This window comes from Hyperolius riggenbachi, chromosome 8, assembly GCF_040937935.1.
Source record: "Hyperolius riggenbachi isolate aHypRig1 chromosome 8, aHypRig1.pri, whole genome shotgun sequence".
In the NCBI taxonomy this organism is placed as follows: domain Eukaryota; kingdom Metazoa; phylum Chordata; class Amphibia; order Anura; family Hyperoliidae; genus Hyperolius; species Hyperolius riggenbachi.
Window position 1 is genome coordinate 27,398,098 of NC_090653.1, and position 27,729 is coordinate 27,425,826.

Genomic DNA, 27,729 nt, shown 5'->3' on the forward strand with positions numbered 1-27,729 from the left:
GATCAACGTGCTAGAACTGACTAGCTGAACACAGGATATAAACAGTTCGTGTACGTATATATCAGCGTCACTGATGTATCAACGTAACACGAATACAAGGAAAATAATAAACGTGCTGGAATGCATATATATGGGCAATGAACCAATATATGATGCAAAACCAGCAAAGTATCTTAGAACAAGAAACACGATCGGGGGCTGAAGCGACAGCAAGACAGGCTTAAACTGAAGCTATGAAAACCCGAGGAGTCCTGCAGGAAGCAGATCTTTATACTGAGGTCATCCAATGGGAGCAGACATGCAGATTCCCACACAGGTGAATGATAATCAGTCACAAGCTGACAGCAGGGAAAGGCAGACAAAGCTATGCAGCTTGCATGGAAAGAGATCAGAACTGCCTGAGCTGCAGCACTACTACTTCCAGCAATACCTGCTGCAGCAGCGATCATGACACATACATTTAATATGCTCCACTCACCTTAATAAATAGGTATTTAACATTAACAAACACATATAAGGGAGCCTAGGTCTAACAAAAATCTTAAACTTTATTTGTAACAACAATGGGCTAAATTAATCTGATAACACAATGTAAAAAAATGACCCCCATCAAAACACACACAAATCCATTCACACATGAACGCTCAAACATGGCCAAAAGAGCTAACCAAACACCTAATGGAGTGCACTTCCATAGGAACTGTTTCATAGCAAGTTATCTTCAGGATCAATTGAATATTATGTAATGAACCACATGTGGAGAAGTAGCAAGTCCTGTAGCAAGCTCATTTTGGTGCCCGCACCCATATGTCTGAGATCCACCGTGTGGCCACTTCCAGTGCATAGCTCCGCCCCATCCAGATGAGTGCTGGGGTGCTTCTTTGGAACTCTGTATCTCAGATACAGAAAGTGCCAGGGCACTCATCCATAAGGGGGAGGAGCTAAGCTCTTGGAGGATCTTAGAGTCTGAGTTATGCTAGAGACCCTGGCCAGCCAACAACAAACTAAGGATGAGCTGGTAAGTATGAAATTCCTATATGTTGATTAGCATGGGCTGCTGCACACAGAGGGTTAACTCAACTATGTTGATGCTTTTTGCCAATGCGCTGCACGCCGCTCTCCATCTTTCCAACACTTTCGTCATGATAGCGTAACTTCTGGCTGTGAAGACAGGAGAAAAGATGTAGAGCAGCATGCATCGTATGGGCGAAAGGTGGCAACATTATTGAGTGAACCCTTTTCTCCGGGGCCCACACCCACCAACATGCAGGTTCAGTTTTGCTGCAGGCAAAACTAAATTTTTATACTTGCCAACAACAAATGACCATATTATCTATAGTTCCCCTTGCCAGTGGTTGATTGGGCAAGTGTTTTTATTTAACCTGCCTGGCGTTCTATTAAGATCGCCAGGCAGGCTGCGGGAGGGTTTTTTTTTAATTAAAAAAAAAACTATTTCATGCAGCCAACTGAAAGTTGGCTGCATGAAAGCCCACTAGAGTGCGCTCCGGAGGCGTTCTTCCGATCGCCTCCGGCGCCCAGAATAAACAAGGAAGGCCGCAATGAGCGGCCTTCCTTGTTTTGCTTACATCGTCGCCATAGCGACGAGCGGAGTGACGTCATCGACGTCAGCCGACGTCCTGACGTCAGCCGCCTCCGATCCAGCCCTTAGCGCTGGCCGGAACTTTTTGTTCCGGCTACGCTGGGCTCAGGCGGCTGGGGGGACCCTCTTTCGCCGCTGCTCGCGGCGGATCACCGCAGAGCGGCGGCGATCAGGCAGCACACGCGGCTGGCAAAGTGCCGGCTGCGTGTGCTGCTTTTTATTTGAGCCAAATCGGCCCAGCAGGGCCTGAGCGGCAGGCTCCGGCGGTACTGGACGAGCTGAGCTCGTCCAGACCGCCCAGCAGGTTAATCTGAAATAATCAGATTGCTTTTTATTTTTAACTGTTGCTGCTGAAATTATTTTTTTTTCAATCATAGAATTTCATTGAAAACTAATAAGCAAGTGTTTTTTTCAATTAACAGATTAATAACATCATTAAAATCCACAGGTTTTTACAGCTATGTCTTATATGTTTTTCGGTTTTGGGCGTAGTCTCCTTCATCCTCAGTGACCGAAAAAAATGCCACAATGGCTAGGCAAAGTTTCCTTTTTTGGGGATTTTGGCATACCCATTTCCCCTTGTATGTTTGTGTATGTACAATGTGTTTGCTACATTCCCACACTATCCTCACACAAAAGCACACTCATTATAAATACATATTAAACGTCCAATAGAAAATGTACTACTTCCTGCAATTGTCCAAGTTTAAATGGAGCTTGTCTTCCATCTAAGTGACCTCTTATAATTGAAAAAACATAGTGAATCATGTACCGTTATTGAGCACTTTAAAATCGATCTAAACTAAAAACTTCCTATCTTCTGTAATGAATAGCGGAGATGCCGCCGCATGGGCAAGCGGTGTGGCGGCTATCTCCACGTCCCAACCGGCAGCTTCTGTCACGCAGCGACGTGATGCTGGTTTGCCTGGTCCTTCTAGTGCACACAGAGGGAGAGCTACGTGCGCGCGCGCCAGGCGACTGGACCTTTATGCTAGTAGAAGGGGAGTCAGCTGATCAGGCCGATCAGCTGACTCCAGCTATGCTCCGGATTGGCTGAGTGACTGGGGCAGCGCTGTGGAGCGCTTTTGGTATATATAGGACTTGCCTGTCAGTTGCAAGTTGTCTGCTGTAGCGAACATTTACGTGTGAGCGCTCAGACCTGAGTCAGATCCCACAGTGTGTTAGAACCAGCTGGAGCTGGGAATTCACACTGAGTCAGATTCTGTTGATAGCTTTAAAGTACTATTGCTTGCTACTGTTTATGTGTTAGACTAGATCCCAGGTGTTGAGACCAAGGACCTCACACCTAAGACTAGGACTGAGATACGTTACTGTTACCTGTTATGACCTTTGGCTTTCCTGACTACTCTCCTGTTCTCTGATTCGGTTCTACCGCCCATCTGATTATCTGTTGCCAACGTTGCCTGTACCTGGATACCGAATCAGTCTTCTGCCTCTGTACTTTATCTGTCCGTGTGTTGCCGACCTGGCTTGTCTGACCTTTCTGGCTGTCACCTAGCCCTTGAGTGATCAGCCTTACTGTACATCTGTGACACTTGCTCTTCAGGTGGTTACTAGCTGCAAGATCAGGCCTATGGTCACCGGCTCCTCTGGAGACCATCTTGCAGCACAGTCAGTGGGTCTCTACCTCTCTAAGGTCCACTGGCTGCAGTACAGTCTGATTCCCTGCTCCTCAGGGAATCCCTAGCTGCAGACAAATCCTCATCACATTACTCCAGTCAGTGATCCCTGCTCCTCAGGTATCCACTGGCTGCAGTACAGTCTGATTTCCTGCTCCTCAGGAAATCCTCGGCTGCAGGTCTATCTTAATCACTCATTCCATTACATATCATTTCCTGGCAGCACAGTCAGTGGGACTCTGCCCTTCAGAGGTCCACTGGCTGCAGTGCAGTCTGATTCCCTGCTCCACAGGGAATCCTTGGCTGCAGTTGTGTCTGTATCTCCTGCTTCTTGGGAGATAACCTCTCCGATTACTGTTGCACCAAACACTATACCACATTGGGTGTCCTGTGTCTAGCTATACTAGTATTATTGGTGATTCTGCAGATCACCACATAATCAAGTATAGCATCTGTATTATTAGTGATACTGCAGATCACCAATAATCAGAAAAATCTGTGTTGCTGACACCAATCGTTACAGAACAGCAGATCAAAACAATATGGACGCACTACACAGCCGCGTTGACGGTTAAGCCACTTCGGTGGATAATCTCATCAGGGTGCTTGATGGCCACCAGACACAAATCACAGCTTTGTCTGGGTCAATACAGGTTCTCCAAACGGCTGTGAATACAGTGTGATCCCCTCCAGTTACAGACCTTCGCATGTCTGTACCAGAAAAGTTTTCTGGACATAGATCTGACTTTCAGAATTTCAGAAATCGAGTCCTATCATATTTTGAGTTGAGGCCTACCCTATCGGGAACTGAGTCTCAGAGAGTTATGTTTATAAAGACCCTTTTGTCAGGGGATTCACGGACATGGGCATATAGTCTTCATGCAGAGCATGAGGCTCTGACATCAGTTCAGGAATTTTTTAAAGCCATGGCCATTATATATGATGATCCAGATATTGCTTCCACCACTGAACGGAAGCTAAAGACCCTGCGCCAGAGTCGAGATCCAGTAGAGGTTTATGCATCAGAGTTCAGGAAGTGGGCTGTATCAGCTAGGTGGGGAACATATGCACTGTTAGACTGTTTTTTGTCAGGCTTATCTGATGCAGTTTCTGACTTGATGTTGGGACATCCTGAGCCCAAGTCCATTGACGAGGCAATCGCTTTAGCTGTACGGGTAGATCACCGCTTACGCCATCAAAAAACAGTCCCGGGGTAGAAATGCTGTAAGATATGTCTCCTACGCCTCCTCTCCATCCTCGTCACCTCCGCCAGAGCCGATGCAAATCGGACACTCTAGATTGACGCAGGTGGAAAAGAATCGCAGGAAAACGGAAAAACTCTGTTTATACTGTGCTGAGGAGGGTCACAGGGTTCAGAATTGTCCTAAGAAGTCGGCAAACGCTGCCGCCTAGGTGTAGTCAGAGGTAATACCCTAGGCGAGCAGTCTTTACCTCTAAACAATAATCGTCTGCTCCTTCCCTGCTCTATCACGTGGGAAGGTAAGACTGTTCCCACAGAAGCCTTTGTTGACTCTGGCTCTGCAGCAGAGCCGGGACAAGGTCCTCCAGCACCCAAGGCTGAGACACCAAAGTGCGCCCCTCCATCCCTGCCTCCCCTGCCGTCACACACTGATTGCTATTAGACTAAGAGGCGCCACAGGGCCCACAACCTCCCCAACACCTTAATATCTAGTTATCTGGCTTGCAGTCACTGCCATATATCCCCTTTTCTTATTTCTTTCTGCTTCAAACACAATTAGGAATGACAGCTGAATGAATTCTGCGCCCCCTCCTACACTGCACCCTGAGGCTGGAGCCTCTCCAGCCTATGCCTCGGCCCGACCCTGCTCTGCAGCCAACTTCATAGATTATGACTTTGCTAAGAAATTGGGAATTCCCTTACTTCCTTTAGACCGACAGATTCTGGTTACTGCAGTCGATGACTCTCCATTACAGAGTAGACAACCTCTTTCTCAGACCCCCTTGTTGGTGTGTAATGTAGGGGTGTTACATAAAGAGAGTTTACAGTACTTGGTCCTGCAGATGGCAACCTCTACCATTATTCTTGGTATGCCTTGGTTACAACTTCACTCTCCTCAGATTGACTGGGCTTCGGGTCAACTAAAGAGCTGGTCGGCCCATTGTCATCATCATTGTTTAGAGAAAGTTGCTGTTTGCGCTACCAAGATTCAGGTTAAAGGGGTGCCAGTACAGTATGTGGAATTCGCTGATGTGTTCTGTCCCAAGTCCGCAGATAAACTCCTGCCTCACCGTAGCTTTGATTGTCCCATCGATTTAAGATCTGGTTGTATGCCTCCTAGGGGTCACCTTTATAATATGTCAGGATCTGAGAAAGTGGCAATGCAAGATTACATTAAAGAGAATTTGGCCAAGGGCTTCATCCGCCCTTCTCGCTCACCAGCTGGGGCAGGATTCTTTTTCGTACAAAAAAAAGATGGAGGCCTCCAACCCTGCATTGACTACCAAGGTTTAAATAAGATTACAGTAAAAAATCGTTACCCTTTGCCTTTGATTGACGATTTATTCGCACAGGTGACCAACACCATTATTTTTTCTAAATTGGATTTACGAGGTGCATACAACCTGGTGCGGATTAGAGATGGTGACGAATGGAAGACGGCGTTCAACACACCCGACGGGCACTACGAGTATCTGGTTATGCCTTTCAGATTGTGTAACGCCCCTGCCATCTTCCAGGTGTTGATCAATGAGGTTTTCGGGAAGGTACTGGGGAAATTCGTGCTAGTGTATCTGGACGACATACTGATTTTTTCTCCTAACCTGACGGAACATCGTAAACATGTCAATTTCGTGTTGAAGAAATTAAGACAGAACTCACTGTATGCCAAGTTAGAAAAGTGCCTCTTCGAGGTCACTTCCGCTCCTTTTTTGGGTTATATTATCTCTACATCTGGTCTCTCCATGAATCCAGAAAAAGTCTCGGCTGTTTTGGAGTGGCCACAACCTGTAGGTTTGAAGGCACTCCAAAGATTTTTGAGCTTTGCCAATTACTACAGGAGATTCATCAAGGGTTTCTCTTCAGTAGTGTCACCCCTCACCAGTCTTACTAAGAAAGGGGCTGACATGTACCACTGGTCAGCAGAAGCACATTCTGCCTTCTCCACATTGAAAAAACTGTTCTGTTCTGCTCCCATTTTGAGACATGTGGTTGTCACCTTCCCCTTCATAGTAGAGGTCGATGCCTCAGAGGTCGGGGTTGAGGCTGTACTGTCTCAACGCTCTGGTTTGCAGGGCAAACTTCATCCCTGTGATTACTTTTCCCGTAGGTTCTCTCCTGCTGAGAAGAACTACGATATTGGCAATCGAGAGCTTTTGGCCATTAAATTAGCCTTCGAGGAATGGCGACATTGGCTAGAAGGGGCAGAGCATACTATCACAGTTTTTACGGATCATAAGAACTTGGAGTACATAGAAGGGGCCAAAAGACTTAGCCCTCGACAGGCCTGTTGGTCCTTGTTCTTTTGAAGATTCAGATTTGTCATAACGTATACACCAGGGAGTAAGAGCATCAAAGCTGATGACCTATCTAGGTGTTTCGAGCCCGAGACAGTGCAACCCTCAACCCCAGAAACCATCCTACCTCAGAAAATAGTCTTTGCAGCTACTGAGACCTGGAAGGATTGGACGGCAACTCTGGGCCCTTATCAACAGGATGTTCCAGAAGGGAAGCCTGAGGGAGTTACGTTTGTACCACTGCCTTTCCGCCTGCAACTTTTACAATTATTCCATTCCCATAAAAATGCGGGGCATCCTGGGGCTGCCAGAACCCAGGATTTGCTGGCCAGATGTGCTTGGTGGCCTACGCTAGCAAATGATTGTAAGGAGTTTGCAAGAGAGTGCTCAGTTTGTGCCAGGAGTAAGCCTTCTCGCCAGGCACCAGTGGGTACACTACAACCCTTACCAGTGCCAAGTGAACCCTGGACCCATTTGTCGATGGACTTTGTGGGGGAACTCCCCAAGTCTGAGGGAAAGACGGTCATTTGGGTGGTACTAGATAGGTTCATTAAGATGGCCCATTTTGTCCCTCTGAAAGGACTCCCCTCGGCCCGGGAGTTGGCTGATCTCTTCATCCAGCACATTTTCCGGCTGCATGGCATTCCGGAGAATGTAGTGTCAGATCGGGGAGTCCAGTTCGTGTCAAAATTTTGGAGGGCTTTTTGCCATCAGCTGGAGATGGACCTGTCATTTTCATCAGGCTACCACCCACAGACCAATGGCCAGACCGAGAGAATTAACCAGTCCCTTGAGCAGTTTCTCAAATGTTATGTGGCAGATGCACAGTCTGATTGGGTAACGTTTTTTGCCGTTTGCAGAATTTGCACATAACAATCTGGATTCTCCCCATTTCAGGTAGTCTTGGGAAGATCTCCCAAGTTTGCTCCATTACCTGTGACATCTACCCCATTTCCGGCCCTGGAGGATTGGCAAAGGGCATTGAGGGAGATTTGGGGAATGGTTAAGAGGAATCTGGGGAAAGCCTTCCAGACTCAGAAGAAACAGGCGGATAAGAGACGGTCTGTAGAGTGGAGTTTTCCCCAGGGGACATGGTATGGGTATCTACTTGGCATTTAGCTTTAAAACAACCGTCACCTAAACTGGGACCCAGATTTCTAGGACCATACCCGGTGTCCAGAAGGATTAGTGACGTCACGTATGCTATTGATCTCCCAGCTAGCATGAAAGGTGTGAGATCGTTCCATGTGTCTCTGTTGAAGCCTGCAGTGCACATGGATTCCTTTTCCCCCCCCCCCCGTGATGGTTAATGACCAACCCGAGTATGAGATCGAGAAGATTTTGGATTCTCGATTGGTGCAGAATTCTGTGCAGTATCTGGTCCACTGGAAGGGGTATGGTCTGGAGGAGAGAACTTGGGTGCCGGATTGTCGCATGCATACTGAGGAATTAAAAAAAGAGTTTCATGACTTACACCTTGAGAAGCCAGGTAGGAAGAGTCCGTGGTCCACTCCTCAGGGGGGGGGGTACTGTAATGAATAGCGGAGATGCCGCCGCATGGGCAAGCGGCATGGCGGCTATCTCCGCGTCCCAACCGGTGGCTTCTGCCGCGCAGCAACGTGATGCTGGTTTGCCTGGTCCTTCTAGTGCACACAGAGGGAGAGCTACGCGCGCGCCAGGCGACAGGACCTTTATGCTAGTAGAAGGGGAGTCAGCTGATCAGGCCGATCAGCTGACTCCAGCTATGCTCCGGATTGGCTGAGTGACTGGGGCAGCGCTGTGGAGCGCTTTTGGTATATATAGGACTTGCCTGTCAGTTGCAAGTTGTCTGCTGTAGCGAACATTTACGTGTGAGCGCTCAGACCTGAGTCAGATCCCACAGTGTGTTAGAACCAGCCAGAGCTGGGAATTCACACTGAGTCAGATTCCGTTGATAGCTTTAAAGTACTATTGCTTGCTACTGTTTATGTGTTAGACTAGTTCCCAGGTGTTGAGACCAAGGACCTCACACCTAAGACTAGGAGATTGCTACATCGCTACTATTTATCTGTTAGACTAGATCCCAGGTGTTGAGACCAAGGACCTCACACCTAAGACTAGGACTGAGATACGTTACTGTTACCTGTTATGACCTTTGGCTTTCCTGACTACTCTCCTGTTTTCTGATTCGGTACTTCCGCCCATCTGATTATCTGTTGCCAACGTTGCCTGTACCTGGATACCGAATCAATCTTTCGCCTCTGTACTTTATCTGTCCGTGTGTTGCCGACCTGGCTTGTCTGACCTTTCTGGCTGTCACCTAGCCCTTGGGTGATCAGCCTTACTGTACATCTGTGACACTTGCTCTTCAGGTGGTTACTAGCTGCAAGATCAGGCCTATGGTCACCGGCTCCTCTGGAGACTATCTTGCAGCACAGTCAGTGGGTCTCTACCTCTCTAAGGTCCACTGGCTGCAGTACAGTCTGATTCCCTGCTCCTCAGGGAATCCCTAGCTGCAGACCAATCCTCATCACATTACTCCAGTCAGTGATCCCTGCTCCTCAGGTATCCACTGGCTGCAGTACAGTCTGATTTCCTGCTCCTCAGGAAATCCTCGGCTGCAGGTCTATCTGAATCACTCATTCCATTACATATCATTACCTGGCAGCACAGTCAGTGGGATTCTGCCCCTTAGAGGTCCACTGGCTGCAGTGCAGTCTGATTCCCTGCTCCACAGGGAATCCTTGGCTGCAGTAGTGTCTGTATCTCCTGCTTCTCGGGAGATAATCTCTCCGATTATTGTTGCACCAAACACTATACCACATTGGGTGTCCTGTGTCTAGCTATACTAGTATTGGTGATTCTGCAGATCACCACATAATCAAGTATAGCATCTGTATTATTGGTGATACTGCAGATCACCAATAATCAGAAAAATCTGTGTTGCTGACACCAATCGTTACATCTTCTCTAAAAGATTAACCACAATATGATAACATTTAGGTGAAAAAATGTCTTCATTACAATTTAGGGAAATCATAAGAAAAACCCTAAAGATTTAACTTGGTATCACTTTCCTAGGAGCATTAAAAGGGTTAAACCTCAGTCTTTCCTGTATAGGCAGAGCCTAGGTGCTCTGATTCACAGCTGCTGATAAGAGCCAACCAATTAGACCCTTTGATCTAGCTAAACAAACAGAGAGCACAGTGCAGTGAATAAAGACTTTTCATTGTGCGCTGTGCAGGAGTTAACATCTGCTTTAAAGGGAACCTGAACTGAGTACAATTATTTAAAATAAACACATAATGTAGCTGCAAATGACTATTACATACTTAAAGGGACACTTAAGTCAAACGAAAAAAAAATGAGTTTTACTCGCCTAGGGCTTCCAATAGTCCCCTGCAGCTGTCCGGTGCCCTCGACGTCTCCCTCCGATCCACCTGGCTCCGCCGGCGGCTACTTCCGGTTTCGGCGACAAGAGCCGACAGGCTGGAAACGTGAGTGATTCTTTGCGTTCCCAGACACATTAGCACCCTCTATGCTGCTATATGGTATATGATATATGCTATAGCAGCATAGAGGGCGCTATTGTGGCCGGGAACGCGAAGAATCACTCGCGTCCCCAGCCTGTCAGCTCCTGTCACCGAAACCGGAAGTGGCTGCCGGCGGGGCCAGGAGGATCGGAGGGAGACGGCGAGGGCACTGGACAGCTGCAGGGGGCTAAAGGAAGCCCCAGGTGAGTAAAACTATTTTTTTGTTTGACTTAAGTGTCCCTTTAACTCTCCAGTCGCCATCAGTTCCTCTCAGAAATTCACCATTTTCTTCTTACAGTGATCCCTTCCAGTTCTGACAAGATTTTGTCAGAACTAAAATATACCAGTTGCTGTCAGTTATATATAAGCTGCTGTCCGTTACAACTGAACATGCAAGGTAATGTCCATGTTTCCCTATGGCTCAAGTGGGCGATATAACAGTTTAACAGTGTGCTGACCAGGAAGCTGTTATGGGGTAACGGCCATTTTCAAAATAGAGGACAGAGAATCCCATTGATCACAGTAGACAAACAGGACTGGGAAGAGGAGAAAGAGATTGATATGTAGACTACATGGGAGGGAAGTATGACCTGTGCATGTTTATTTTGACTTTTTATTTTCAGTTCAGGTTCTCTTTAAGAGAGATTTCTCATTGACCTTGGAAGCCTACAGTCTTCTTATAATGACAGCAGGGGAGCAACTTTGCTCTATGCCTAATTTCTGAAGGTCACATGATGTTTGCTGGTATGTGATCCATTACAGGTCAGGGCAGGGCTGGCTTAAGGGGCTCCGGGGCTATGGGGTAAATTGAATGGTGGGGCCCCTGCCTGAACACCCCCCCCCCTCCTTCCTGACGATTACCTCTGCTCCCCGGGGCCCTTGCTAACAAGCAGCAGCAGCAATTGCTCACCTCTTCCTGCGGACTGCACAGTCCGGGCACTCTTGCCATGTTGTCCTCCACCACTTCTATGATCCGGCGCACGTTATTTGTAAACATATACCACAGGTGAGTAATTTCTGCTGCAGCTTGTTAGCAAGGGCTCCGAGGAGCAGAGCGAGCGGGGGAGCAGGCACCATTTAGCAGGGTCGGCGTTGCGGGGCCCTTGCAGAGGTTGAAGCCCTGGGGCAATTGCCCCCTTTGCCTCTATGGGAGTGCCGGCCCTGGGTCAGGGTGTGTCATTATATAAGATGGAGCTGATTGGTAGTCTGTTGCTTTCTGAAGAGGGTGGGAATGAACTTATTCCAAGCAGAGTCCCATATCTGCACTAGTACAACATGCTGGCCACAAAAATGTGTATCTGGAGATGTTGAGGGAGATGACCATTTTAAATATGTAGATTTAACTACTTACTGCACCAGGTGCAGTCTAATCATGGCCTGGGAAGTCCCAGGGCCGTGAATACAGGTATTCATCGCTCCCGCAAGCACTACCTTCGATGCCATGTAAGCGGGGAGATCAATGAATGGGAACGCAGTTAAATAATTCTAGCATAATGTACCCAAAGAAAGCCTAATTGGTGGTGAAAAAAACCAAGATATAGATCATTTCATTGTGATTCGTAGTGATTAAGTTATTGGTGAAAGAATAAGAGGAGTGCTGACAGGTGAAAAAAATCTCTCTGGTCCTCAAGGGGTAAATAACCCTCAATGGTTAAGTGGTTAAAGTGAACCTCCGGACTAAAAATAGACTCAGCAGCACTGAAAAGGCTTGGTGTTTCTTTAACAGTTTCACAGCATCAGAACTTTGTTTCTCTCATACAAGCCTCATTTTTAGCTGCACAGAAGAAAACTGCCCCGGCTTTTTTCCCCTGATGCTGTGCAAAGCATGATGGGATTTCTGATTTTGTTGTTCTCGTTCTGCAGTTTTTGTGCATTTTTTTTTTTTTACATTTTGATTTTGACATTTGAAGCCTAGAGTGTGCAGCTGGGAGGGGTAATCAGGACACAGGATAGTTGGAACTGTGTCTCCTGCTCCTTGTCACCTCCTTTCAACCAAAAAGATGGCTGCTCCCATGACAAAGATGGCAGCCCCCATGAATCACAAACATTTGCCTGTTCTTTTAAAACAGGGTGGGTAAGAGATTATTTTACCTGTCTATTCTAATTAACATAACTAATGTAACTTGATGACAGTATGTTTGTTTAGGCTGAAATTCCCCTTTAAGTGGAACTCCTTTGAAAACTTTTTAATTTTTCAGTTCATCTACAGTGAAATAGGGTTACTACTTCTGTTGTAATGTTATGGCTCTCTATATATTTATTATGGAAATATTCCATCTTGTTCTCAGTGATGCATGGGCCCAGGTCTTGAAGCAAAAAGAAAGCTCCTTGAACACAGACAACTTAAAAAGAGTTTTATACTGTCTATGTACCACTTATAGGAAAAACTTTTGACTAAGACAGAACCTGAGGCCTGAGGAAAAATGGACAACAATAAAGTAAACTGACAAGTTATAACCTTTCTCCTGCTCCATTTTAAGCTTAAACAGGAACAACTATTGTACATCTATTACACAAGAGACTGCAATGAGTAAAGATTTTAGAATTTTTCACAATAGTAGAGCAATGAAAGTGAAAGTAAGAGGATGTATTTTGTCTTTAGTATAATATAATAATAGTTGGATTTTTTCATTGTTTCTATACAGCTTTCTTATTGATCAAGATGGAAATGTGTATGAAGGTCGTGGTTGGAGAACGGTTGGATATCATGACAAGTCCCTTAACATGGACTCCATTGGTATTGCCTTCATTGGAACCTTCTCACGTAAGTGAAATCCATTTTCTGGACTCTAGACGGTAAGACAGCCACTAGGTTTGAGTGAATTTGTACAAAACAGTTTCACAAAATTTTGCAAAACTACTACAATTTTGGAACTACTACATTTTGGCAAGTATTAACAAACTTTACACTGATGTATTTGGCACTGTTTTTTTGCACTTAATTGCAAAGCTCCCATACATGCTATCATTCATTATCTATGGCATTGTCAAATTTTCAAAAGACCTTGCTGTTTTTGTGAAAATTAATTTTAAAATCGTGCAAAATTAGGTTGTAACAGTTTTGGGCTCATTAGCCTCCCCATCCTTTAATGTATATATAAAAAAAAAACAAAGTGAATTGGGGAAACTTTTAACATTTGAAATTATAGTACACTTTAACAACTTACAGCTTAGGGTCCCTCTTCCCAAGCACTATTAATATAATTCCTCCCCTGTAGTCTGGTATTTCCCAGAAAATTAAAAGTCTACCAGTGTGGGACTCCACCCCCTGAGTGATACCAACCTACATGGTTCATAAGATTGGGAGGTACCGGTGAAGGTTAGGTGACGAAGCTTCCAGATTCCACCATATATCAATCCCTGAGTCTTATAGCCACATACATGGCACCAATAGCCCCTACCTCCTTATAGGCACCAGAGCAAGAGATACGCCCCTTGTTAATAACCTTGGACAATGGCACTCTGCAAGGGGGGTGTTTCATGACCCCACCTTCTGCAGGGTAGCCTTGTGGACCATATTGGCTGTTATCGCTCAGGGGGCAAAGGCCCACACTGGCAGACTCAGAATTTCCTGGGGTATGCCAGCCTGCATCAGGGACAACAGGCTAAAAGTATTTTTAATGGGAATTTAAGTTTGCAAATTTTACCTGATCATCATTAGCAACAACTATTTAACTTGTAAATCCATTTTAATATATCTGCACTGAAATGGTTAAATCATACATAAATGCAAAATATAGAAACTGACAATAGACAGACTATGGCAGTGGGTAAAGTGACTGCCCTGAATGCTTTACCTAATAATACAATGATTTATAAACAAAGGCCACAATTCACTAAGCTCATCTCCTGTCTTTAAAGCGCACCTGAACTCAGAACTTCCTCTCTGCTCTAAAAGATACGCAACAGCATAATAACCTTTACAGAAAAACATTTCTTTGTTACAGCTGATACAAATCCTCCAATAAATCTGCATGGAAGCAGACATAGGGTTAACATACTGTGCTTTCAAATGAGTTTATCTGCCATCTCTGCCATGGCATTCGTGTGACACAGAGGGGAGATCAAATTACAACTTGTGATTAGGCGCAGATGAGGGGGAATTAGACAAGTTAAACTCTCTAAATACATACAGGGCGTATTTCTTTATGTCTTCCTTCTGTCCTGTGCAAGAATACAGGTCCAATTTAATAACAATTCTAAGCTGTTTTTACTGTTATCACCATGGTGCTATAGCATTTAGTATTCACTAAGCAATTTACCTCAGGCAAACCAAAATCAAGTCTTTAAGTTAAGGAGAGATTTCTAAAATTAAGGTTTCAATTCTTAAAATAACATCTGAATTCTAACATTAAAGACAGGCTGTTAATTCACATAGAGGAATGCAATTGTTAAGTGTGTGAGGAGCAGCACAGAAACATTACTAGTTTGTATCAATCTCCTTCATTCTTCAGTTTGTCCTCTGCACCAAATTATTATATCATTCTAATGATCTGTCTGTGTTGTATTCCCTTAATACAGATGAATTTGGATATCATCTAGTATTGGATAGAGCCAGAGAACTTATTGAATGTGGGGAGCAGAAAGGATTGATCGAACTCGAGCATACCGTGAAGGTCTACCTCCACAAAGGGGAGACTGTTGTCCCAGCAGATCCTGGACTGATTGATGAAATTGAATCATGGTTTAGAAAATGAATAAACTGAAGATGATGCTAGATAATAAAGTTAATCGATACTTTTATTATCCTGGCAATGCTGCAATGTACCTTTAATAATGTAATAAATGTTTAGCATAGAGGACGCAGCCAGCAGATCGTTATGGCGGCTGCACATGTATCTTGTTTTGTACAATGACCAGAAGAGCCCGCCTCCCATCCAGCACAAGACGCTGCCATCATGTGACATGGGGGGTGGTGCTAGCTCTGAGGGGTGTGACTAGAAGCTACCATCATGTGACATGTGGAGGTGGTGCTAGCTCTGAGGGGTGTGACAATAAAGAGGCAAGCTCTGCCCCAGAACTAGCACCTCTTCTGCCGAAAGCAGCTTCCTGTTATGGGTGGGAGTCTCAGCTGGGACATATACCTCTGTCCTGATAGAAATTATTTGTTATACACCCTTTTTCTGTTCTTTGTAAATTGCTTTAATGGTTAATAAAAAGCTATTTCTATCTCTGCAAAGACTGTGTGACATGGTGTGAGTGTAAATAAGATATTATGAAAGAGTGTTCTATACCTCAAGCTACGGTATCGCTGATATACAATTTATTCCAAGAAGAAAACACCCAAATTAGTCCCTGACAGAACCAAGAAAGGTTAGCAGAGCCTTTTTAGCCCACCGCTGATTTTGACCTGATTGCTCCAATGATTCAGGATCAGAATCAGAATCTTTATTTCGCCAAGTGCGACCGAGGTTGAACCTGGAATTGGTTGTGGTTCACATGGCAGTGGCAAAACAGGCAATAGACAATAACATAAACAAGCAAGACAGTCATAAACAATAGCAATAATACAAGCAAGACAGGCAATAATACATCAAGACAAGCAGTACCTACACATTTTTAACGGTCTATGCAGTACATAATGCGGTTGGCTCATGAGCAGAAATCCTCCGGGTTTGGATATTGTGCTGCACAGGGATAAAGTAAGTTCATTGAAAGAAACAGCACCTTGAGTAGAGCTCTGCCAAGAAGAGCACCAGGTTAATAGCTGGGTTATTTACTGGCCTGGGTTCCATTGTGCCTTGTCCAGGCTGATTGGCTAATTTGACCTGAAGCGACTAGCATACCGACGAGAGGCAGGAGTTCAACAGGAGGGCTGCTTGGGGAAAAAAGGTGTCTCTACGCCTGTTAGTCTCTGGGCGGGTGGTCCTGTAGCGTCGGCCCGATGGGAGGAGCTTAAACAAGCTGCAGCCTGGGTGGGATGGGTCCTGGGAGATCCTGTTGGCCCTTGTTTTTATTCTGGTGGTGTAGAGGAGGTCTAGAGGTGGCAGAGGAGAGCCAATGGTCCTTTCCGCTGAGCTGATAACTCTTTGAAACTTATACTTGTCACTGGCGGTTGCTCTTGCATACCACACGATAATGGCGGAGCAAAGGGTAGCTTCAATAGTGGCAGTGTAGAAGCTGGACAGCAGCTCCTGAGGCATACCAAATTTTTTCAATTGGCGCAGGAAGAATAGTCTCTGTTGAGCCTTCTTCTGGATTTTGGTGGTGTTCTGCGCCCACCTTAGGTCGCTCGTTAGGGTTGTTCCCAATTCAATATCTCCCACAGCTTTCTATCCTAACCCCTTCCTCCAAGTCATGGTGGCTCTTCCCATTTTTGTCACAGTGATCTAGTTCAACACTAACACACACTGTAACATACCTCCCAACTTTTTTTAGATGCGAAAGAGGGACGCTTAAACCACATCCCTGCCACACCCCTAACCACGCCCCATCACAACCCTGGTCATGCATACCATAAAGATTTCATAAGAAAAATATGTTGTTTTATAATTCAAACCACACTGGTCCTTTCTATCCTGGTTCATTTTCCTTCATAGTAACATTTTTAAATTAGTAATATATCAATTTAAAGGATGGGAAAAAAGTTTAGAGTCAAACACACATTTTTTAGTAGAGAAATAAATACATTTACATTAAAAGAGGGACAAAGTCCTGAAAAAGGGACAAATAAGGAGGAAAGAGGGACAGGGATACAGGGCTCCCAAAGAGGGACTGTCCCTCCCAAAGAGGGACAGTTGGGAACTATGCTGTAATATCACAGACACTGGCAGAATGTGAGGCAACACATTACAGGCCAGACTTGTACGTAGCAGCTGGGAGCTCTGCTGCTGGGAGCCCTATGATTATTGTTTGAAACACTAGATAGAACAGTGATGCTTTAGGACACCCCTATTTATTATTATTATTGATTAATAAAGCACCAACATACTCTGTGGCGCTGTACAGAGTAAGAAACAAACTTGGTATACATCAATATGCAAAATACAGAACTGGTACAAGATACAGAATTGGTAATTACAGTGACAAAAGTAACATGATGAATAAAATGTATAACAAATTCCAAGACACAAAAGGGTGAGAGAGCCACCGGCGTACCTACCGGGGATGCGACCACCTCAGCTGCAGGGGGGCCCGGGGCTGCTTTGGGGCCCGCTCACTGTGCGTGGGGGGAGCGCTGCTCTAGACCCCCCAGGCCCCAGCAAGGTGCTCAACTGGCCGCAGCGTCTAATAGACGCTGCGCCAGTTCATTCCCCGCAGCCCCGCTCCAGCAGCCTGCATAGTCTCCGGCAGGCAGAGCAGGGCTACGGCAAGATGGCCGCCGAAGAAGCCCTACACTGGAGACTTTGTGTCTCTAGTACAGGGCTTCGGCAGCCATCTTGCCGTAGCCCTGCACTCTGCCTGTCAGCGCGGGAGATGTGCTGCAGGAGGACTCGGGGAGCTGCGAGCCAGATGCCGGGAGAGGAGAAGACTTCTGTCAGGTAAGTGAATTGTTTTTTTTTTCACAGGTGCATTTTTTTTTTTCTAGTGTCTGCTGCCTACATTGTGATTTTCAGGTGTCTGCTGCACACATTACGATTTTCTGGTCACTGCTGCCCACATTGCGATTTTCTGGTGACTGCTGCCCACATTAGGATTTTCTGGTCACTGCTGCCCACATTGCGATTTTCTGGTGTCTGCTGCCCACATTACGATTTTCAGGTGTCTGCTGCCCACATTGCGATTTTCAGGTGTCTGCTGCCCACATTGCGATTTTCTGGTCACTGCTGCCCACATTACGATTTTCAGGTGTCTGCTGCCCACATTACGATTTTCTGGTCACTGCTGCCCTCATTGCGATTTTCTGGTCACTGCTGCCCACATTGCGATTTTCTGGTGTCTGCTGCCCACATTACGATTTTCAGGTGTCTGCTGCCCATATTATGATTTTCTGGTGTCTGCTGCCCACATTACGATTTTCAGGTGCCTGCTGCCCACATTATGATTTTCTGGTGTCTGCTGCCCACATTGCGATTTTTTGGTGTCTGCTGCCCACATTACGATTTTCTGGTGTATGCTGCCCACATTAGGATTTTCTGGTGACTGCTGCCCACATTGCGATTTTCTGTTGACTGCTGCCCACATTGCGATTTTCTGGTGACTGCTGCCCACATTGCGATTTTCTGGTGACTGCTGCCCACATAAGGATTTTCTGGTGACTGCTGCCCACATTAGGATTTTCTGGTGTGTGCTGCCCACATTATGATATTCTGGTGACTGACTGCTGCCCACATTAGGATTTTCTGGTGACTGCTGCCCACATTACGATATTCTGGTGACTGCTGCCCACATTAGGATTTTCTGGTGACTGATGCCCACATCGCGATTTTCTGGTGACTGCTGCCCACATGGCGATTTTCTGGTGACTCCTGCCCACATTGCGATTTTCTGGTAAAATCTGCCCACATTACGATTTTCTGGCCCACATTACGATTTTCTGGTGAACACTGCCCACGTTACGATTGTCTGGTGAATGCTGTCCACGTTACGATTTTCTGGTGAACGCTGCCCACATTACGATTTTCTGGCCCACATTACGATTTTCTGGTGAACACTGCCCACGTTACGATTGTCTGGTGAATGCTGTCCATGTTACAATTTTCTGGTGAACGCTGCCCACATTACGATTTTCTGGTGAACTCTGCCCACATTACGATTTTCTGTCCCACATTACGATATTCTGGTGAACGCTGCCCACATTACGATTGTCTGGTGAATGCTGTCCACGTTACAATTTTCTGGTGACTGCTGCTCACGTTACGATTTTCTGGTGACTGGTGCCCACATTACGATTTTCTGGTGAACTCTGCCCACATTGCGATTTTCTGGTGACTGCTGCCCACATTAGGATTTTCTGGTCACTGCTGCCCACATTGCGATTTTCTGGTGTCTGCTGCCCACATTACGATTTTCAGGTGTCTGCTGCCCACATTGCGATTTTCAGGTGTCTGCTGCCCACATTGCGATTTTCTGGTCACTGCTGCCCACATTACGATTTTCAGGTGTCTGCTGCCCACATTACGATTTTCTGGTCACTGCTGCCCTCATTGCGATTTTCTGGTCACTGCTGCCCACATTGCGATTTTCTGGTGTCTGCTGCCCACATTACGATTTTCAGGTGTCTGCTGCCCATATTATGATTTTCTGGTGTCTGCTGCCCACATTACGATTTTCAGGTGCCTGCTGCCCACATTATGATTTTCTGGTGTCTGCTGCCCACATTGCGATTTTCTGGTGACTGCTGCCCACATTGCGATTTTCTGGTGACTGCTGCCCACATAAGGATTTTCTGGTGACTGCTGCCCACATTAGGATTTTCTGGTGTGTGCTGCCCACATTATGATATTCTGGTGACTGACTGCTGCCCACATTAGGATTTTCTGGTGACTGCTGCCCACATTACGATATTCTGGTGACTGCTGCCCACATTAGGATTTTCTGGTGACTGATGCCCACATCGCGATTTTCTGGTGACTGCTGCCCACATGGCGATTTTCTGGTGACTCCTGCCCACATTGCGATTTTCTGGTAAAATCTGCCCACATTACGATTTTCTGGCCCACATTACGATTTTCTGGTGAACACTGCCCACGTTACGATTGTCTGGTGAATGCTGTCCACGTTACGATTTTCTGGTGAACGCTGCCCACATTACGATTTTCTGGCCCACATTACGATTTTCTGGTGAACACTGCCCACGTTACGATTGTCTGGTGAATGCTGTCCATGTTACAATTTTCTGGTGAACGCTGCCCACATTACGATTTTCTGGTGAACTCTGCCCACATTACGATTTTCTGTCCCACATTACGATATTCTGGTGAACGCTGCCCACATTACGATTGTCTGGTGAATGCTGTCCACGTTACAATTTTCTGGTGACTGCTGCTCACGTTACGATTTTCTGGTGACTGGTGCCCACATTACGATTTTCTGGTGAACTCTGCCCACATTGCGATTTTCTGGTGACTGCTGCCCACATTAGGATTTTCTGGTCACTGCTGCCCACATTGCGATTTTCTGGTGTCTGCTGCCCACATTACGATTTTCAGGTGTCTGCTGCCCACATTGCGATTTTCAGGTGTCTGCTGCCCACATTGCGATTTTCTGGTCACTGCTGCCCACATTACGATTTTCAGGTGTCTGCTGCCCACATTACGATTTTCTGGTCACTGCTGCCCTCATTGCGATTTTCTGGTCACTGCTGCCCACATTGCGATTTTCTGGTGTCTGCTGCCCACATTACGATTTTCAGGTGTCTGCTGTCCATATTATGATTTTCTGGTGTCTGCTGCCCACATTACGATTTTCAGGTGCCTGCTGCCCACATTATGATTTTCTGGTGTCTGCTGCCCACATTGCGATTTTTTGGTGTCTGCTGCCCACATTACGATTTTCTGGTGTATGCTGCCCACATTAGGATTTTCTGGTGACTGCTGCCCACATTGCGATTTTCTGTTGACTGCTGCCCACATTGCGATTTTCTGGTGACTGCTGCCCACATTGTGATTTTCTGGTGACTGCTGCCCACATAAGGATTTTCTGGTGACTGCTGCCCACATTAGGATTTTCTGGTGTGTGCTGCCCACATTATGATATTCTGGTGACTGACTGCTGCCCACATTAGGATTTTCTGGTGACTGCTGCCCACATTACGATATTCTGGTGACTGCTGCCCACATTAGGATTTTCTGGTGACTGATGCCCACATCGCGATTTTCTGGTGACTGCTGCCCACATGGCGATTTTCTGGTGACTCCTGCCCACATTGCGATTTTCTGGTGAACTCTGCCCACATTACGATTTTCTGGCCCACATTACGATTTTCTGGTGAACACTGCCCACGTTACGATTGTCTGGTGAATGCTGTCCACGTTACGATTTTCTGGTGAACGCTGCCCACATTACGATTTTCTGGCCCACATTACGATTTTCTGGTAAACACTGCCCACGTTACGATTGTCTGGTGAATGCTGTCCATGTTACAATTTTCTGGTGAACGCTGCCCACATTACGATTTTCTGGTGAACTCTGCCCACATTACGATTTTCTGTCCCACATTACGATATTCTGGTGAACGCTGCCCACATTACGATTGTCTGGTGAATGCTGTCCACGTTACAATTTTCTGGTGACTGCTGCTCACGTTACGATTTTCTGGTGACTGGTGCCCACATTACGATTTTCTGGTGAACTCTGCCCACATTACGATTTTCTGGTGAACTCTGCCCACATTACGATTTTCTAAAGGCCCACATTACGATTTTCTGGTGAACTCTGCCCACATTACAATTTTCTGGCCCACATTACGATTGTCTGGTAAAATGCTGCCCACTTTAATTAATTTAATTAATTAAAAATTTAATTTTTAAATTAATTTACAGTGAAACGCTGCCCCATTACGATTGTTTGGCACCTATGGGGGGGCCCCATCCAAATATTCGCAGGGGGCCCAGTGATTTCTAGTTACGCCCCTGGAGAGAGCTCTGCCCTTGTGAGCTTACAATCTAAATGAATAGGAGGGAATAAGAGGTGGGGTAGTATAAAATATTCATATCTAGAGGCTGTGTGTTTTAGGTTATCTAGTAGCAGTACAACTTGGACTAAGGTCAAAGGTTGAATGACCTAAGGTAGAGCGTATGCTTGAAAAAGTGAGTTTTTTGCAAGCCTTTAAAGATATCAAAGGTTGGAGAGTGACAGATGTGTTGTGGAAGAGAATTCCAGAGAAGCACCCCTATGCCACAGCCTGTGTTTTCTATGCACAATTCTAGCCCTAACTATATCAATATTCTGTGATCTGCAGCTCCAGGCAATCTTGTTCTTCCATCGGGAATTAGCTTTGCATATCAGTGCTGTGTTAGAAGGATCACTGTGCACATTAGAAGGTAGTGAGCTGCAGTAGCTGTGAGCAGATCAGTGAATAATGGCAAATAGCGCCTATGCATAAAAATGGCGCTGCATTAAAAAGATACGCTTATCGCTATTTATCGTTAGTACTGCATAATAATGGCGCACAGGGAAAAAAGAAGAAAAACGGCACACAGTAACGTTATTTATGAATAGCGCAGTTTATATGCCAAACAGCAGACGTTATTTAACTGCAAAATGGTGAATGGATTTAATGTAACACTGTCAAGGTTAGGGTTAGGCACCTCCAGGGGGTGGTTATGGTTAGGCACCACCAGGGGGGTGGTTAGGGTTAGGCACCTCCAGGGGGTGGTTATGGTTAGGCACCACCAGGGGGGTGGTTAGGGTTAGGCACCTCCAGGGGGTGGTTATGGTTAGGCACCACCAGGGGGGTGGTTAGGGTTAGGCACCACCAGGGGGGTCTAAGGGTTAGGCACCACCAGGGGGGTTTAATGGTTGGGCACTGCCAGGGAGGATCTTAGAGTTAGGCACAACCAGGGGAAGGGTTAGGGTTAAGCGCCACTGGTGATGTGGTTAGGGTTAGGCACCTCCAGGGGGGTGGTTATGGTTAGGCACCACCAGGGGGGTGGTTATGGTTAGGCACCACCAGGGGGGTGGTTAGGGTTAGACACCACCAGGGGGGTCTTAGAGTTAGGCACCACAAGGGGGGTCTTAGGGTTAGGCACCTCCAGGGGTTGGTTAGGGTTAGGCACCACCAGGGGGTGGTTAGGGTTAGGCACCACCAGGGGGTGGTTAGGGTTAGGCACCACCAGGGGGGTGGTTAGGGTTAGGCACCACCAGGGGGGGTTTAGGGGTTAGGGATAGGTACAGAGAGGGTTCTGTGTGTTAACGCTAAATAATGATAAGGCTTTAATGTTAAATAGCGGTAAGTGACAAATGGATTAGCGGCAACACCGTGCACCATTATTCACAGGTGCCATTTTCAGATGGATCCGCTGTGACTGTCGCTTAACCACTTCGGTCCCAGCAGCCTCTGCCCCCTTAAGGACCAGAGGCTGCTGGTACACTAAAACTCTGCATACCAACAAATCGCCGCATAAATCCGCCGCTCTCGCCGGTCACCCTGCTCTGTCCCCGCCGCAGGGGACCCTGTCACTCAATGTAAGCCAATGGGAACGGCTTACATGAATGTCAGGGCCAGGAGCCAATGAAAACGGCTCCTGCCCGGCTCACAGTGCTCTGCCGTCATAGAGGCAGCAGGGTGAGCAAATTGCGGTGGGGAGAAAGTGGCAAGAGCGGCGGGAATGGCGGGGACGTGCGGTGAATGGGACGTAGAGCTTACATCCAGTCAGAACTGCAGGGCCCCCTGCCCGCCGTAGATTTGTACTGCGTTGGTCCGGAAGAAGTTAAAGACCTGCTAAAGATTAAAAAGAAACAAAAGAAAACAGCAGGACTGGTGCTAAGTATTGCAAAACTATTTTGTCCTCAGGGACGCTGCTAAGGTTTTTGTGGCCCCAAGAAGCACCTAATTTGTGCCCCCTTCTAGGGGCATTGTAAGGATCCTAAAAGATCCAGGGATCAAAGTTATATGGTGGGTGAAAAATGGGTGTGCCAAAGCAAGAAGTAACCAAAAACTGTAGTGTAACAGTGTAGCTCAAAGGCAGCCACAGTAAAACATATCAAAATTAAAAAAAAAAACTGAATATATCAAGCAAGTCTACTTCCAGATTCCCACCAAAAAAAGGTAAACAAAATCTCACAAATTCGCTTGACTCTTCATAACCCCAGAGACTTCAAAAGGTTGTGTTTTGATCTTGTGATATTGATGTTCAGTGTGTCCACACAGTGCACTTTAGCTGTTGCAGACAGGTGCAGTCAGTGCTTAGTGCTACAGTAGTTCAGCCTTCAAAGGGCTGCTTTTCTTTTTCTTACTATTGTTATATTGCAATCCTGTGTGTCCAGTGCACACGTTTGCTGTTGAAGTCAGGTCTACTGGTCCGAGTAGTGCACCTCCCATATCACAATAATTCTTCACCACCACACAGCGGCCACTACCATTACACAAAGATTGCCACCAAGAGGACTACTGCACGCGTTTCCAGCCGCGTTTTGGAAACGCGTGCAGGTGGCCAAAACGCACGACATCAGACATTGCATAGAGTGCAATGTCTGATGTTCACACTGCATGCGTTCCGGACCTGTGCGGTCCGGGAACGCATGCTGCACGCAGATTTTGCAAAAACGCGTGGCTGTCCCATTCACTTTTCAGTGATGGGATCAACCACGCAACGCATACGAACGCGGATGGCCATGCGTTCGTACGCGTTGCGTTCCGCACGCATAGCCATCCGCATTTCTGATCTGTGAACGGGCCCTAACATTTATATCCTGGAGGTGTCAACTAGTAAAAACAATGATTTGCTCACCTGACGTTATCACAAAATCTCTTTACGGTTGTTTGCAGTGCGTTAAATGTAGTGTTTCGTCTGAAAGTGTAAATCTGGCCTATCCCTTATACATTTTAAAGCACAGTTCCCCAACCCTATCTTTAAGGCCCACCAACAGTACATGTTTTGCAGGAAACCACAAACATTCACAGGTGAGGTAATTAGTGTCTCAGCTGAGCTGATTAATTACCTCTGTGGGTTTCCACAAAACATGCAATGTTGGTGGGTCTTGAGGACAGGGTTGGGGAACACTGTTTTAAAGCACTTACTTCCACAAATTTAGGAAAGTACTGTGAGTTCTGCCCTTTAGAGAATAAAACACAACTGCATCAACTACGTAATTTTTGGTGGGACCTTTGGCATGGATCTCCCTCTGGCATGCCAAGGTCCAGGTATTAGGCCCCTTGAAACAACTTTTTCATCACTTTTGTGGCCAGAAAACGTCCCTACAGATTTTAAAATTCGCCTGGCCATTGAAGTCTATGGCGGTTCACCAGATTTGACTGTTTCGCGAACTTTTGCAGAAATATCATCTTCGCTACATCACTATTCCCTTGCTGAATTATTTGGTGGCACTAAAAATTTGTGAAAAGTCTTGTTTTTGCACAAGTGATTAACTTCTCTATAAATGTGTTTTTTACTGAAAAAAAATAAATAAATGGGGAGAATGAAAGAAATGAAAGAATATTGTTAGATGGTTATTGTCCTGGCTGTCCAGTGTACTGGGTGTTGGCCACTGGGCTAGTCACTGGTCTGGGTGACAGATGAGGTGGTCTTTTGCCAGACTGGCGACTAGGTCCTTCACAAGCCTGAGATACTGACTTGTCCTGTCACTGACTGCCCTGCAAAAAACTTGTTAGCTGTTTTAGTATAGCACCCAGGTTCTATACCCCAGGGGTTACTTAAAGGAATACTATCGATTCACATATTTTTTTTAATTGACACAGGAATTGTTTGGGAAGTGCTGCTAAGTACTGGTGTATACATTTTAGTAGCAACTCCTTTGTTTACTGTTAGCAAAATACTTTCAAACTTTACTGACGCCAAAACTGACGGCTGACTGAGCCATGAGGAGAGGGGAAATTCCCCTCACACTTGATCAGTTAACTCTATGTGTAGCTCTGTGTGTGACAGAGAGAGACAGGACACAGGAGCTGCAGCTGTTGGGAGCTCTGTTTCTGACTGAAGTGTCTGAAGAGAGCAGAGGAAATGTAATGAATTGTCACAGCTTTTTCATATTGTTTTTGCTTTCAGAGTTTGATATGTTTGATTTGCTTTCTGTAGTCTGATATGCAACTCTGGCTGTGCATTGAAGCAGACACCCCTTCTGCAATCGATTTGTCCCAATATAGCTAAATCCTACACTTAATAAATTACAGCTTTTGCCTCTGATATTTAACATGAAAAGTAGGAAAATGTTTACACAGCTACTTAGACATTATTTGCACACTGTCATTTTAGAACACTTGGGTATCGATAGTATTCCTTTAAGTTTGAAACAAGAGGGGGTTACTTGAACATGTCAGAGTCAATCTATTATATTAAAGAAAACATTTATGTGAGAAAACGTGGAAAAGCCGCCGCGGGTACTCAGAGCAAGGCGGCTGATTCCGCGTCCAACGCGGCAGGTTGCGCGCGTGGGCCTGTATCTACTGGCATGACGGAACGCGGTGAAACCGCCGCATGTCTTAAGAACAAGGCGGTGGATTCCGCGTCAGACGCGGATGTTTGCACGCATAGGCCTCTTTCTGTCAGTACTGCTGAATGCGGAGAAACCGCCGCATGCTCGGACAGCGGTGCGGCTGGTTCCGCATCCAACACAGCAGAAGCATTACAACACATGTCTGGTGTGGCTAGGACTGATAGTCCACACAGGTTCAGAAGGACACGCGCGCGTGGAGAGGCAGAGCCTTTATGGCAGTCAGAAGGGTGTCAGCTTACCAAGCCAGTCAGCTGACAATTCTATCAGTTTTCATTGGTCCAGCACTTAGGGGTGGCGCTGGAGAGTACTGGGGTATATATACTGGGTGCTGGTCATTTCTCTGGTGTCTGGCATTGCGATCACTACGTGGTAGCACTCAGATCTTCTGTCAGTATCTGTGTTATTATCTAGACCAGTTTCCTAGGTGTTGATGACCATGGACCTCACACCTTAGTCTAGGAATTCTGTTATTATCTGTGTTATTATTTAGACCAGTTTCCAAGGTGTTGAGGATCACGGACCTCACACCTTAGTCTAGGAATTCTGTTACCATCTGTGTTATTATCTAGACAAGTTCCGGGGTGTTGATGATCAAGGAGCTCACACCCAAGTCTAGGCACTGTTGATTATTTGTTATGACCTTCTGCTTTCCTGACTACTCTTCTGATCTCTGATTAGGTACTTCGCTATCTCTGATACTCTGTTGCCAAACTCTGCTTTTCTTAGAATTCCGCATCTGTCTCCTGTTTCTGTACCTGATCTGTCTGTCTGTTGCCGACCTGAAGTTCCCGACCTCGAGAGCTATCTCCACAGTCTAGAGATAGCTCACAGACCTGTGGGTGACATCCTTCCTTGGTGTCACTCATACTCTGTCCTTCCTACTCCCAGCCTGACCCCTCCCTCGGGAGAGTCTCAGGCTTGCGGAAGGAACGCGTTATTGTGCAGTTCTCCTTACTGCTGTGCACCTGCTCCTCAGGTGCAGTCCTCAAAGTATTACTGTTGCACCAAACACTCTTATTACTCAGGTGTCCAGAGGTTAGAGATATATCTGATTATCGGTGATACTGCAGATCATCGATAATCGGGTATATATCTGCATTCTCGGTGAAACTGCAGATCACCGGTAATCAGACCCTCTCTGTGTTACACCGATCGCTACAATTTACCAAAAGATAGTAGTAAGGGGCAAGAAATAAATCAATTCATTGCAAAGTGAGAAGTTAAAAAATAGAAGAAAGATCAAGAATTGATTGACACTTGCTGTGTAAATTATTCACGTTGTTTGATCCACCGTGAGCCTGTGGGTCACCATCTTTACTACTAGCACACATGATAAAAAACCGACAGCACCACCTGCCATTAACTAAGAACACACCCCCTGACAATGTGATAGGCTTAAAGGATATATATACACTGTATATACTGT

General features: G+C 46.0%; 1 protein-coding gene across 1 annotated transcript; it reads left to right on the forward strand.

The window, feature by feature from the left end:
- Positions 1-973: 973 nt before the first annotated feature.
- Positions 974-14,944, forward strand: LOC137527209 (peptidoglycan recognition protein-like). The gene is made up of 5 exons (XM_068247713.1): positions 974-1,018; positions 5,794-5,985; positions 9,087-9,151; positions 12,893-13,011; positions 14,769-14,944. The coding sequence occupies exons 1-5, from the start codon at positions 974-976 to the stop codon at positions 14,942-14,944; spliced, it is 597 nt and encodes a 198-aa protein (XP_068103814.1).
- The last annotated feature ends 12,785 nt before the right edge of the window (positions 14,945-27,729 follow it).